The following is a 14,677-nucleotide window of genomic DNA, read 5'->3' as shown; positions in this document are numbered from 1 at the left end:
AAGCGCCATCCCCGCAGATCCCACTGGATATGATTCCCAGCCAATGGGAGCTGTGGAGTCAGCACTTGGGGCAAGAGCAGTGCACTGAGACACTGAGGCCATCCTTCCTTCTAGGGGCTACCAGGACATGGTGGCCACTTCTGAGAGCAGTGCAGAGCCAGGGCAGGCAGGGAGCCAGCTTTAGCCCCAAGGCACTGCTGGACTGTTAGGCTATGTCTAGACTATGCTGTATTTTCGAAAGAGGATATGCAAATTCCGCAGAAATTTGCATTTCTTCTTCCAATTTCACTTTAGAAAGCAAGTCTTTCTAAAGTGAAAGTAGTCTGAACAGGATTTTTCAGAACACTCCCTCTCCCCTTTTTCGAAAAACCGCTCTTCCTTAAAAATGAGGTTTACGTGGTTTTTCGAAAAAAGGGGGGGGGTTCCGAAAAAACCATGTCCAGACCCGCTTTTGAAAGTGAGATCAGAAGAAGACATGCAGATTCCTGTGGAATTTGCATATCCTCTTTCGAAAATACAGCCTAGTCTAAACGCATCCTTAGTGGCCTAAAATTTCCCATAAAATACAGGACTATGTAGCACTTTAAAGACTAACAAAATGGTTTATTAGATGATGAGCTTTCATGGGCCAGACCCACTTCCTCAGATCAAATAGTGGAAGAAAATAGTCACAACCATATATACCAAAGGATACAATTAAAAAAATGAACACATATGAAAAGGACAAATCACATTTCAGAACAGAAGGGGGATGTAGGAAGGTGGGGAAAGGAAGGTGAATGTCTGTGAGTTAATGATATTAGAGGTGGGGAAAGATAGATGTCTGTGAGCTAATGGTATTAGAGGTGATAATTGGGGAAGCTATCTTTGTAATGGGTAAGGTAGTTGGGGTCTTTGTTCAACCCCCTGCAGAGAGTGTCGAATTTTAGCATGAATGCCAGTTCAGAGGATTCCCTTTCAAGTGCAGATTTGAAAGTCTTCTTGAGTAGGATGCACGTGGTTAAATCATTGAGACAGTGTCCTTTCTGGTTAAAATGGCAAGAAACTGTTTTACTTTGTGATCCTGTCTAATGTCTGTTTTGTGGGCATTGATTCATTGGCAAAGTGTCTGAGATGTTTGTCCAATACATAGCAGACGGACACTTTCGGCACATGATAGCATAAATTATATTTCTGGATGCGCAGGAATATGTATTCTTGATCTTATAACTCACTTGGTTAGGCCCAATAATGGTGTCAGCAGAGTGAATATGTGGACAAAGCTGGCAACGGGTTTGTTGCAAGGGAAAGTACCAGGGTTGGTATTAGTGTGGTATGTCCTGTGGCTGTTGGTAAGAATCATCTTGAGGTTAGGTGGTTGTCTATAGGAGACTGTGGGTCTGTCTCCGAGAGCTTCTTGGAGTTTAGTGTCCTGTTCCAGTATAGGCTGTAATTTATTGATAATGTGTTGGACAGGTTTAAGTTGGGAGCTGTAGGTGATGACAAGTGGTGTTCTATTGTTGGTTTTCTTGGGTCTGTCTTGTAGTAGATGGTTTCTAGGTATTCGTTTGGCTCTTTCAATTTGCTTTTTTATTTCTCCGGGTGGGTAGTTGAGGTTTATAAATGCTTGGTAGAGATTCTGAAGTTTCTGGTCTCTGTCAGTGGGATTAGAGCAGATGCGGTTGTATCGAAGGGCTTGGCTATAGACGATGGATCGTGTGGTGTGTGCTGGATGGGAGCTGGAAGCATGTAGGTAACTTTATGAGTCAGTGGGTTTTCTGTAGAGGGTGGTGTCTAATTTTCCATTGTTGATTTGTACTGTGGTGTCCAGGAAATGGATCTCTCGTGTGGAATGGTCCAGGCTGAGGTTAATGGTGGGGTGTAGGTTGTTGAAATCTCTGTGGAATGTCTCCAGTGTTTCTTGGCCATGTGTCCAGATCATAAAGATGTCATCGATGTAGCATAAGTAGAGAAGGGGTAAAAGGGGTAAAAATTTCCCAGTTTGACTTCAGTAGCTTCCAGGAGATAAAGCCTGATTCCAGGAACCTTCTGATGAAACTGGAAGGGTTGGCAATCCTAGGAATCAATGTCAAATGTGACTCTGCCATGCACCAATGCAATAGCTCAGCTACTGGATCATCAGTTACACCAGTACCTTTAACAGAGGCACAAATGCAAGGCAAATCCAGTGACATGTCAAGAATAAATATAAATAAACAACGCTCCACCCCACTCCCCAGTGTTCTCAGCAGCTGCTTGAAAATTGAAGTGTTAAGATTCCAGATGCAGCTAATCCAGAGTCATTATTTCATTAATATTTCCTGGCACATATCGGTACACAGAAGGTCAATGACACTATTACGAAGTATCTGTTGTAATTGCTGTGAGCTGCTCATTAAGGGCCAGATCCAGAAACTATGTGAAGCCAAAAAAAAAAAAAAGTTCCCATGGTCTTCAACTGTCTTTGGATCAGCACCTAAAGAAGAAACTCTACAGAGACTCACCCCACATACAGAATTCCTCAGTCTAAAGTTTTCCTCAGACATCCTGGATCCCATTAAGCTCTCAGTGACGTCTATTGGTCATTTAGGCTACATCTACACTGCAGTGTTATTTCAGGATACTAGAGGTATCTCAAAATAGCTATCCTGTGTCTTACAACAAGCTCATTATTTTGAAATATAACAGGCTCTCTATCCCAATGTCCCTGTAAACCTCATTCCACGAGGAGTAAGGGACGCTTCAGAGTAATGGGTTATTTCGAAATATGGCGCTGTGTAGACAGCACCAAATTATAAAATAAGCTATTTCAAAATTGACTCAAAATAAGGTACACAATTTGCATAGCTCAAATTGCATAGTTTATTTTGAGCTATGGGTGCAGTGTAGATGTACCCTTACTGACTTCAGTGGGAACAGGCTCTAATAAAAGAGAATGCTGGATATGCTGTAACACACAGCAAGAGATACATTTCAAGTATTATCCAAACAGTTATTGCTGCAACTTTCAAACGATAGCTCATGTTGTTTTAAATATCAGAGGGATAGCCGTGTTGGTCTGAATCTGCAAAAGCGACGAGGAGTCCTGTGGCACCTTATAGACTAACTGAAGTGTAGGAGCATAAGCTTTCGTGGGCAAAGACCCACTTCGTCAGATGCATGTAGTGGAAATTTCCACTACATGCATCTGACGAAGTGGGTCTTTGCCCACGAAAGCTTATGCTCCTACACTTCAGTTAGTCTATAAGGTGCCACAGGACTCCTCGTTGTTTTAAATGTGTTTCTTTTTTACACACACATACACACACATGTGCGTGCGCATGCACACACACACACACACACGATTCAGCCCTGGCATAAACTGACTGAGCCTGGCTTGACGAGGGCAAACTTTCCTTAAAGAAGATCGAGTGTGTCTGTATAAAAAGCATAAGAAATTGCCAATAAGTGAACCTCTGTGCTTTATAAGTTTTCATTTTTATAGTGAAACTTGCTCCCTATTTTTATTTAATTTCCAGAGACAGTTTCTAGCCTGAGTTACAATTTTTGTTTATTATTTTGTGCCTATTGGTCCCTGTGGGTATGTCTACACTTGCACCCTCTTTCGATATAGGGATTCAAATAAAGACGGGATGTAAATGAAGACATTCGAAATTGCAAATGAAGCTGGGATTTAAATATCCTGCATGTCATTTGCATAATCGCCTTATGGCGCTATTTCAAAATAGTGCAATTTCAAAATAAAACACGCTGTATAGATGCGTTATTTCAAGAGAAAACCCTTCTCTTGAAATAACTGTTAAATAACTGTAAAACCTCATTTTAATAATAAGGGTTATTTCGAGAGAAGGATTTTCTCTCAAAATAACACGTCTACACAGAGTGTTTTATTTTGAAATAGTGCTATTTTGAAATAGTGCCATAACACAATTATGCAAATAAAGTGAAGGATATTTAAATCCCAGCTTCATTTGCAATTTCGAATGTCTTCATTTGCATCCCTCTCTCCAAAGAGGGTGCAAGTGTAGATATAACCTCAGTGTATGAATTTAAGTGTCTGCAAAAGTTTCCCAATGGATACCCCAGCACCCCTAGACTTATTTATTTGCAAAGGGCTAACAGTGGCCAAGCACTTATCTGTCCCCAGAACTGGCACAGCGCATGCAGGCCTAGTCTATGTGTAAAAGTTTTACCACCAAATACAGGCAAAACACTCCTATTGTTGACACAACTGATATCAGCACAAATGGGCTTTCGCTGCTGAAACTCACATTGGCTCAGCCAGTGAAATTAGCTGTCCCAGGAAAAGCAATTTTTGTTGATATATAAACATAGCTGACACGAGGGGCTTTTGGTAGCACTGAAACACTACAATCACCCCCACCTTAACTGACACCGTTTAGCATAGACACTGCCCCTGTGTGCCCCTACCAAACTTCTGATTGCTTAATGGGATGTTCCCTCATCTCCCCCCCCCCCCAGTCCTTTTGAGTGGCGTTCCCTGCACCCCTCCCTCACAGGCACCAGTCCCCTATGCTTCTAGGCTAGCAACCATTTCTAGTGTAGTCCAGCCTTGAGCCCTGATATACAGAAACCTCTTTTAGATTGAACACACAGGTCTCTCTCTGACCATTCAGTCCAGTCCAAATTCCATATTGTTAGATCATGTTAGACTCTGAGGCCCTGTGTACATTGGGAATTTGCCCTGCCCATCACCACTGTTGCTGGCCAGCCACCAGGATAACTGCATGGTTGCATACCCCTTGTGCAGAAAAATCATGCTGGTATTTGCACTTTGAAATGAGAGTAAGCGGCGCCAATTGGACTCCTCTCCCCATCCTTGCCGATTTAAAAGCAGATGAGTGTTGGATTTTTTAAGCTTCCTATCACCTGCAACTCGAAAATCAAACACAAAGCACAGCACCTTTCTCCAGTACTTCAGAGCTTTGCACGGAGGATCCCTGCAGCCACAAATGCATTTTATCCCAATTTTGTGCGGACGCTGGAAACACAATGTTACAACGGCACCTCTTGAACCAGGCTGCCGAGCAAGTGTTTGGAGACAGCATGACCACGTGCTACTGCAATGCTGACCTTGCTTCCCGCTGCACTAGGACGTGTGCCAGCACACAGAGAACATCTTTTGTGTTCTGGTCACAGCACCAAAGGACTTCTAAAATTGGTCTGGAAAACATCAGAATAAACACAGGCCTGGGAAGCAAAGTATGGGTGTAGATACAAGAGATGATTAGCCAGTTGCGTCACATATTCAATATCCTTGACTTGCCTTCTTTGTCCCAAAATGTTACAACCCACCCTTAGCAGGAAATATTTGGAACTAAATTGGAGCCTCGTACTGTCTATGCAGGACATTGTATAAACAGTGACAAAGCAGTGCTGGATCCGGAATGAAAGAGATCTCCCCGGATACCAAGACTAACCCATCCTTGCTGTAATTCCACTGAAATCAATGGAGTTTTACTGAGGATGAATTTAGCCCAACAACTGCTGAGCTGGAGAGATAAAACATTTCTCTTCATGACAAATATTAGCAGAGACTCATCATGCCACATCCTCCAGTGGCCAGCATGATTATGAATGTATTAGCTCAGACCAAACAAGGGCTTAAAAAGTACAACCTTCTAGGGAGCACAGTTGCTTCAGATATTGTTTGTTCCAACTAAATAATCTCCAGGGGGCCTGCAGGCGGAGGAATACAGAGATGGAAAAGCAGCCATCTGTTTTTGAAGCCAGAAAGAGACTCCTTAAAAATCAAAAGCATAAGATCAAATCTCCCTCCACCCTACACCTAGACCAGGAGTGAGCAAGATACCTCTCACAGGCTGGATCCGGCCCACCAAGCCATTGGATCCAGCCCATGGACACCCTGCCAGGTCCCTCAGGGACAGAGCGGCTGCGGTTTTAAATACAGGGCTGCTCTGTATGCCTCTCTACTCTGGAGGAAAGGAGAGGCTTTGTGTGATATCCCGCCCCCAACCCAATCCTCAGCTCCTATTGGCCAGAAACAACCAGCCAATAGGAAGCTGAGAGATTGACCTAAGGGATAGAGCAGAGTAAGCCTCTCCCCACTCCAGGAGCTGAGGGCCACATGGAGGGAATGGCCTGCATTTTCAAGCGGTCTGGGGCTGCAGCAGGCAGGGAAGGGAACACAGCCTGCCTTGGGGGTGCTGCAGGGCTGCTGGACAGGAGATGCTTAAGTAAGCATCTGGCACCCTTGCCCATCCCGCACCATAACTCCCTCTGCCAGGTCACCATCAAAAGCCTCTGCACCCCCCCTACCTCAGATCACAACTCCCTCCCAGACTCTGTACCCCCTCTTATAGCCCTCCCCCAAGCCAGAATTCTCTCCTGCACCCATACCCCCTCTCTGATCCTACACCCCACTCCCCTGACCCAGATCACAACCCCCTCCTTCACCCAAATTCCCACTCAGACCTCACACTATCTCCTGCACCCCAGTTTTTTACCCCATGCGCCCTTCTGCACCCAACCTCCACCCTAGACCCCACACCTCCTCCACTGAAAAGTGAAGCCCTCGACCACTTACCAAAATCTTAGAGTGGCTCTCCCACCAAAAATTATTGCCTACCCCTGACCTAGACCTTCAAATGAACAGAAAAGACAGAAACCCCCAAGCTCATAGTATGGACACAGAAGACTATAGTGATTCAGTCTTAGCACTCATCTTATACTAGGCTCATCATATTGCTAGCCGGTCAACAAGTTATTAAAAAAATGAGATGGGACTCTCTGCAGTGTAGACTCATCAAAAATATAGACTTTGATCAAGGTAAGATCCTAACCACTCTTACTTCCAGCGAGATGGCTGTCTACACACTGAGGCAGGATCTCCCACACACACAAAGTGCTCAGTACCTTTGGCTTCTAGGTGAAAGATAACTTGGGATTCTTTGCCTGTCACTGTCCATTGAACCTTTGAAATGGATTCTTCTGCAGATTACCCACAAAATAAAGTTTATTCAGGCTGTGAGGATGGGGAGATGGGATTTGGTGGTGAAGGAAGTGCTATGGTGGTTTCTTTCCAGACTGGTGTTTGCTAAGATGCAGAGTGATCTGTTCCTGTCCTCTGCAATGCAAAACTTGACATGATTGCTAATCAACTCTGAGGACAACTGGCCAGAGGCACTGGTTTGTCCTTTATCTGCAAGAAACCTGTTTATTCTCTCCTCAGACTTGTCTAGGAAAACACATTTTAATTGCACATTTCTTTCACAGTTGGATAGGACCTTGGGCATTTACTGTGCACGCACCATGCAAGAATATTAATGATTAGTATGTTATTAGTTTCCCAATAATAACTTATATGACATATATCAGATAAAGTTAATGATATTAATGAACTGGGATACACTAAACTGGTCAAGCCAGTGGAAACTCATTACCAGATTCCAGATACTACTGTACCCCTTGCTCTTTTGCACTTGGATACAGTTAGGTTCACAATGCCCCACCAGTCATCTCTTTTCTAAAATGTATAGTTCTAGTCTTTTTAATGTCTCCTTATATGGAAGCACTTCCTTAATCCTAATAATTTGTGTTGCCTTTGTTTGCCCCCTTTTCAGTTTTAATGTATCTTTTCTGAGAGGGGGTGATCAGTACAGAATGTGGATGTATCATGGCTTTATATAGTAGCCTATCCTGTAATAAACTATATATAGAGATAGAGATGGGATTACAGTGGATGAGAAGATGGATATGAGCAAACAGTGTGCCCTTGTAACGAAGAAGGCTAACAGTGTTTTGGGGTGCATCAGTAAGAGCAGCATTGCCAACAAATCTAAAAAAGCGATCATTCTCCTTTATTCAGCACTGGTGAGGCCACATTTGGTATACTGTGTCCATTTCTGGGACCCCCATTACAAAAAGGATGTGGACGCATTGGAGAAAGTCCAGCAGAAGGCAACAAAATGATTGGGGACTGGAACAGAGATGTTAACAAACGATTAATTTACTAGTTGAGGAGTCGATGGAATTTCCATCGACTACTTAACTACTCGATAGGCACTTCTGTATTCCTCCTTTGAAAATTAGGGGCTCTTGTACTTTTCAAAGGAGAAATGCGGAACTCAGTGTGCAGCCCGGGGCCAGTGGGAAGTCCTGCTGATTCCAGGTTGCACGCGGGCGTGCCAGCTCTGAAATGTACCAGAGTCTCCAGAGGGGGCTCTTGTGCATTTCAAAGCGGAAGTGCCCTCATGGCGCCTAGGATCAGTGGCCTGGGCTCCATGCTGCGCTGCCACTTTGAAATGCCATGCGGAGCCAAGAGTCAGCTGGGGACTCCCCATATGATCCTGGGCTTTGCACAGCATTTCCGCGGAACCCGAGATCAGCTGGGGATTTGATAGCAGCCTTCAACTATCTGAAAAGGGGGAGGAAGGGTCCAAAGAGGATGGAGAGAGGCTGTTCTTAGTAGTGACAGATGACAGAATGAGGAACAATTGTCTCAAGTTACAGTGGGGGCGGTCTAGGGAGGTGGTAGAATCTCCATCCCTAGAGGTTTTTAAGTCCCAGCTTGACATCCTGGCTGGGATAATTTAGTTGGGATTGGTCCTGCTTTTAGTGGGGGTTGGACTTGATGACCTCCTGCGGTCTCTTCCATCCCTATGATTCTATGGATCTATGATCATCATATCCATGCCTTAAACCCGTGAAGCTGTGTCTTGTCTTTCTGGTTTATAGTGTTCAACTGGAAGCATTCCAGAAAATACTACCACAGAGGGGCAGGATTTTAATCTCTTATCTAGAAGCTTAAATTTGGCCTTCAGTACCCCTCTCCTTTTTTCCCCTGTGCCATTGGTGCCTGTATGTACCAAGACATCAGCTCTTTCCAAGCACAGCACATAAATCTGTTTAAGTGTTTCATAAGATCCACAAGCTTTGTGCCCAGCAGGCAATTTACCATGTGCTCTTCCTGTCATCACAAACCCAACTACCTAGATTTCTAATAATCAAATCCCCCATTACTATTACCTAGCTCTTCCTTATAACTAACCAAATATGGTCTGGGGGTGGGGAAGCCCAGAAGCAATCTGGCCTGCCCCTTCTGAATTAGGCCCCGCCCCTAAAAATTTTGAAGTGGCCCCCAGCCAAAAATTATTGCCCCCACCTGGACGAGGGGATACTGCTCTATTGTGTCCCTGAAAGTATCTTCTGTGGACCTCTGTATCTCCCTTAGCTCCACCAGTGCAGCCTCTCTGGCCTCAACAGCCCATATCAGAGGCATGTCTTCACTATGGACTGGATCAACTGGGCAGTGATGGATCTATTATGTCTAGTATAGAGACAATAAATTGACTAGCAATCACACTCTCGTCCACTCCAGTACTCCCTCTTAATGAGAATCACCAGGAGTGTCAACGGGAGAGCATCTCAAGTCAATGCACTGCAGTGAAGAAACCGCAATCAGTAGATCTAAATACATTGATTTCAGCTTAGTTACACACATAGCTGAAGTTGCACAATTTATATTGATCACTAGTGGTAGAGTAGACTAAGGGTGTAAAATCCCATTTAATTGGCTAACTGGTTAAACATAGAGGCTATGTCTACACTGGCCGCTTGCTTTTCCGGAAAAGCAATGACGATCTACTGTAAAATTGTCAGTGTTTTTCCAGAAAAACTATGCTGCTACCATTCGGGCAAAAGTCCTTTTCCGGAAAAACTGTTCCAGAAAAGGGTCAGTGTAGACAGCACAGTAGTCTTTTCTGCAAAAAAGCCCCGATCGCGAAAATGACGATCGGAGCTTTTTTCCGGAAAAGCGCATCTACATCGGCCACGGACACTTTTCCGGGAAAAGTGCTTTTCCGGAAAAGCATCCTGCCAATGTAGACACGCTTTTTCCGGAAATACTTATAACAGAAAACTGTTCTGTTTTAAGCATTTCCGGAAAAGGGTGCCAGTGTCGAGGTAGCCAAAGCCTGCAGGAGCTGCTCCAGCTGGGCTAGAGCATCCCTCAACCACACTCCAGCCCACAGTCCTCACTGGTTAACCATTCACATCCCTAACATAGCCCCATGTCTCTTAGACCATCAACTGCTCCTACCAATTGCACACATTAATATTACTATACGCTATTCTAAATACCATAGTTATCTTAGAAATGCTGCTACATGTTCAAGTATACAGTTAGGAGCAAGGAATGTAGGTGATATTTACAGGATAGGGGACTCTATCCTGGAAAGCAGTGACTCTGGAAAGGATTTGGGGGTTGTGTAGGATAATCCGCTGAATATAATCACCTGGTGTGACATGGTGGTCAAAAGAGCTAAGGGATAGAAATATAGCCTTGTTAGTCTGGTGTAGCTGAAACAAAATACAGGACTATGTTGCACTTTAAAGACTAACAAGATGGTTTATTAGGTGATGAGCTTTCGTGGGCCAGACCCACTTCCTCAGATCAAATAGTGGAAGAAAATAGTCACAGCCATATATACCAAAGGATACAATTAAATGTGTTCATTTTTTAAAATTGTATCCTTTGGTATATATGGTTGTGACTATTTTCTTCCACTATTTGATCTGAGGAAGTGGGTCTGGCCCACGAAAGCTCATCATCTAATAAACCATCTTGTTAGTCTTTAAAGTGCTACATAGTCCTGTATTTTGTTTAAAAGAGCTAAGGTGATTCTTAGATGCATACAAAGGGGAATCTCAAATGGGAGTAGAGAGGTTATTGTACCTCTTGTATTTGGCACTGGTGCAACCACTGCTGGAATACCACGGAGTCTAGATTTGGTGCCCACAATTAATGAAGAATGTTGATAAAGTAGAGAGGGTTCAAAGAGCCATGAGAATGATTAATGGATGAAAAAATATGCCTTATAGGAATAGACACAAGAAACAAAATCTATTTAGATTATCAAAGAGAAGGTTAAGGGGTGATGATTACAGTCTATAACAGCAATGGGCAACCAAGAATAGTCAGCAGGCTGCATGAGGGGCCCTCCTTCATCTCAGCAGGCTGCAGCAGCCTGCAGCCCACTGGAGCTCCACCTGTGGCCTGCAGATCCCCTGTCTTGTTTCCACACACATGCCTCTAGTGCACTGGGGAACTAGAGCCCTGAACTTTCTCCTCCCCCTCCCTCCCAGCACTTTCAGAGGGCCATAAATTCACTGATTTGCACTCCATCTCCACTCCTCTACCATGAACTTCAATGAGAGCAGGATCATGTGCTAAAGAAAAAACACATATAGATATCTGTTCTAGTGTGTGAACCATTCCAATTTGAAGCAATATTATATTGCACCATACCAAACAATTCACTTCCAAAGGTTAAGGTAATAATTACTCAGTAATAATCAATACACATAATCTCAATAGCAACACCAGACACTTTGCTCTGCATGAAGTACTATCGCACAAGGCTAGATGACACGATATCATCTGAAGAAAAAAGTATTTGCAATGCTTTAGCACTAGCAATTGATCAATGTTCATGCATAGCTGACAATGTTCAGAATCTTTTCAGCCTTACAGATTTTGCCATAAAGTGATTCAAAGTGAGGCAGAAGTCCAGAACCCTACTATACAGATGATCTGCAAAACTGCATATTCAGGACTGCCTTGAGTTGTAGTAAAATGCAGGACAATGTAGCACTTTAAAGACTAACAAGATGGTTTATTAGATGATGAGCTTTCGTGGGCCAGACCCACTTCCTCCGATCAAATAGTGGAAGAAAATAGTCACAACCATATATACCAAAGGATACAATTAAAAAAAATGAACACATATGAAAAGAACAAATCACATTTCAGAACAGAAGGGGGATGCGGGGGGGGGGGGGGGGGGGAAGGAAGGTAAATGTCTGTGAGCTAATGGTATTAGAGGTGATAATTGGGGAAGCTATCTTTGTAATGGGTAAGGTAGTTGGTGTCTTTGTTCAACTCCCCCCTCCCCCGAGAGTGTCGAATTTTAGCATGAATGACAGTTCAGAGAATTCCCTTTCAAGTGCAGATTTAAAAGGTCTTTGTAGCAGAATGAGACAGTGTCCTTTCTGGTTGAAATGGCAAGAAACTGTTTTTTCTTTGTGATCAGTGCATAGAGCAGTGTCTCTCACAGTGACACTGTGCACTGTACAAACATTAAAATAAAATATCCTCCTGTGCAGAGAGTTTACAATCCAAGTACAAGACAAGAGATGATGGACTGACACAAAAGACAGCTGGGGATAATAAGGTAACAATTTTGATCAGTTCAAAAGTGATCAGCTAACTAGTCATTGCCAGATGTACAGTAGGCATCATTTCTAAGAAAGATGAAGTATTTTGAATAATTAGTAACAATATTAATGTAACAAATTTGGACACAAAGTTTCTGAAACTCACATATTTATACTGTTCTCATATTCAATCTAAAATGTGGAGCTGTCTGAGTCATAGATAAATTTCTTTCCATCCTATTTTGCATTCTCCCTGAGTATTTCCGGAGTAAGGAATGAAGACTAAGATGCCCTGCTACAAAGTTTCTCTGTGCTGCAGCTTGAGCAATACTGAGAATCAAGACTTCCTCTTCCACATGGGAAGTGGTATTAGGGCATAACCACTGTCAACCCATTCAATAGAAGCTTAAAAACCAAGGCAATCAAACTCAGACTGTCCTACCTTAATGCAAAGAAATAAATGGCGGATTCTATTTCTAATGGTGCAGTCTCCTACCTGTTGCAAACGGTCTTTTTAGGAGCTATGACATTTCCCCCTACACTAATTTTGATTAAATGAAGTTCATTTGGATCATACACAATAGGGTTGTTAAGGACAAGTCGCTTCCCCCCTTGCTGCCTCTATCAAGTAGAGGCAGCAAGTGGGGGAAAGAGGGGTTTACTTCAAAGCAGCAGGGCTGCACAAGGCCTGGGGGTCAGCTACTTTGTGTGGCATCTGCTTTGAATACCGCAGGCCACTGCTTTGAATATCGCAGGCCACGTTTCAAAGGAGCAGAGCCACAAGGAGCCTGGGATCAGCTGGGGAGTCTCCAGCTGACCCAGGCTCCTGGCACTTCAAAGGGGCCACCCTATCCACTAACTGAATAGGCGATGCAAAAAATGCATGGACAATTCGATTAGTCAGTTACAGGATATTTAACATCCTCAATACACACCCAATTCTGTTAACTAGGTCCCAGCTGGCAGGACCGATTTGGGTGTTACTACAACCCCCAAAGAGAGAAAGGAGAGACTGTCCCAGAATGCAAAGGCAAGTGGAGGTGGCCACACAGGGGCAGAGCAGCAAGTGGCCAAACGCACGCTGGGGCTGTGTGGTGGCACCCTGCCCCTGATCCCAGCCCGGGCCATGCCCGGATCACTGTGCGGACAGCTGGGCTCCAACCCTGTCCGCGGCCGGACCGCACTGGCCAATCAAAGTCGCTGCGATAGAAGCTCCTGCCACGCCGGGGTCTGATTGGTCCTTGGCACGCGCAGGGGGCCCGGCCAGCCCCAGCGTCCAGCACAGCCCGGAGCCCCGCACACGTGTCCCAGCGCACGACCCCCGCCCCATGTGGACGCGCGGCGCCCGCCGCAGGGGCACGCACCTTGTTGAGATGCGGGTTCCTGGTGATGTCGTAGCCTCGCTTCTTGGTGGCGCTGGCCGGGAGGCCCCGGGGCATCTCGGATCGGCAGCCTCTGCCCGGCTGGGGGCTCAGGAGGGGCAGCCACTGGCTCGCCCTCGCCAGCCGCAGCAGGCGGCGCCCAGCTGAGTGGCAAAGCGGCAGCATCGTCCCCGCAGCCCGGCTCTCGGTGCTAGGTGCGATCCCGGGTGACGCGCTCCACCGGGCAGCTCTCCCCAGGGGCCGGCCCAGGTGGGGGAGACTCGGGGCGGGCGAGGCACCAGCTCTGCCCCGGGGCGGGGCTGGCGGGGGGAGCTGCCCGCGGCTGGGGCTCAGGCACCGCAGGGATCCGTGCTCCCCGCCCAGCAAGAGCCGCAGCCCCTGGAGCGACCCTGCAAAGCGAAAGCAAACCCAGGAAGCAGATCAAGTAGCAGCTGCCAGCCCGGGCCTGGCTGCGGCGGAGGCAGCGCCTCCTCCCAGCTCCCCTGCACCGGGAGGGACCCCTCTGCCCTGGGCCACCCACACAACAACCCTAGCGGCTCTGCTCCCTCCCTCAAAGCCAGCCCAGGCAGCAGGGCTGAGGCTCGGGGCTGGGTTCCTCCCCCGGCAGGAACGGGAATGAGGGAGCCGGGCGGGGAGGGCAGGGGGCCACAGCAAGGCTTTGCTAAGTGGTCCAGGGCCGCACCCGTCCCTGACATTAATGGAGGGGGTGCAGGTCTGGGATGGAGGGTGGGTGCAGAAGGGAGCTCAGGGTAGGAGAATGGGGTGCAGGGCGTGGGATCTGGGTGAGGGGGGTTGTGACAGGAGAGGGGCTCAGCAGGGGGTAGAGGTTCTGGGAAGGGCTATGGCACAGGAGAGGATTCGGACCTGGAAGAGGGGGTACAGGGTGGGAATGGTAGCTATCGTGTAACTGAATAGTCATGTAACCACATGACAGCTTATGGGTTACATGACTATTCAATTGTCAGTGGTGGTGGGGCCGGCAGCCAGTGCGCTCCCCGCCCCACTCCTGGTAAGACCCCTGGCACCCCTGTATCAGAGGCAGTACCATGGGATGGTAGGCGGGAGCCAGTTTAAAAACCAGCTCCCCGCATGGACCAGCAGATACAGAGGCAGCAGCG

General features: G+C 46.1%; 1 protein-coding gene across 1 annotated transcript in view; it reads right to left on the bottom strand.

Annotated features, from left to right (window-relative positions):
• Nucleotides 1-14,090, bottom strand: part of ME3 (malic enzyme 3) — a 164,621-nt gene extending 150,531 nt beyond the window's left edge. Inside the window, exon 1 of the mRNA XM_075919399.1 lies at nt 13,542-14,090. Coding sequence (XP_075775514.1) covers nt 13,542-13,724 — 183 coding nt within the window. The 5' untranslated portion in view covers nt 13,725-14,090. The remainder of the gene's footprint in view (nt 1-13,541) is intronic.
• Between the last annotated feature and the right edge of the window lie 587 nt (nt 14,091-14,677).

This window comes from Pelodiscus sinensis, chromosome 1 (genome assembly GCF_049634645.1).
Source record: "Pelodiscus sinensis isolate JC-2024 chromosome 1, ASM4963464v1, whole genome shotgun sequence".
Lineage (NCBI taxonomy): Eukaryota > Metazoa > Chordata > Testudines > Trionychidae > Pelodiscus > Pelodiscus sinensis.
This window is presented reverse-complemented; position numbering and strand designations above follow the sequence as displayed.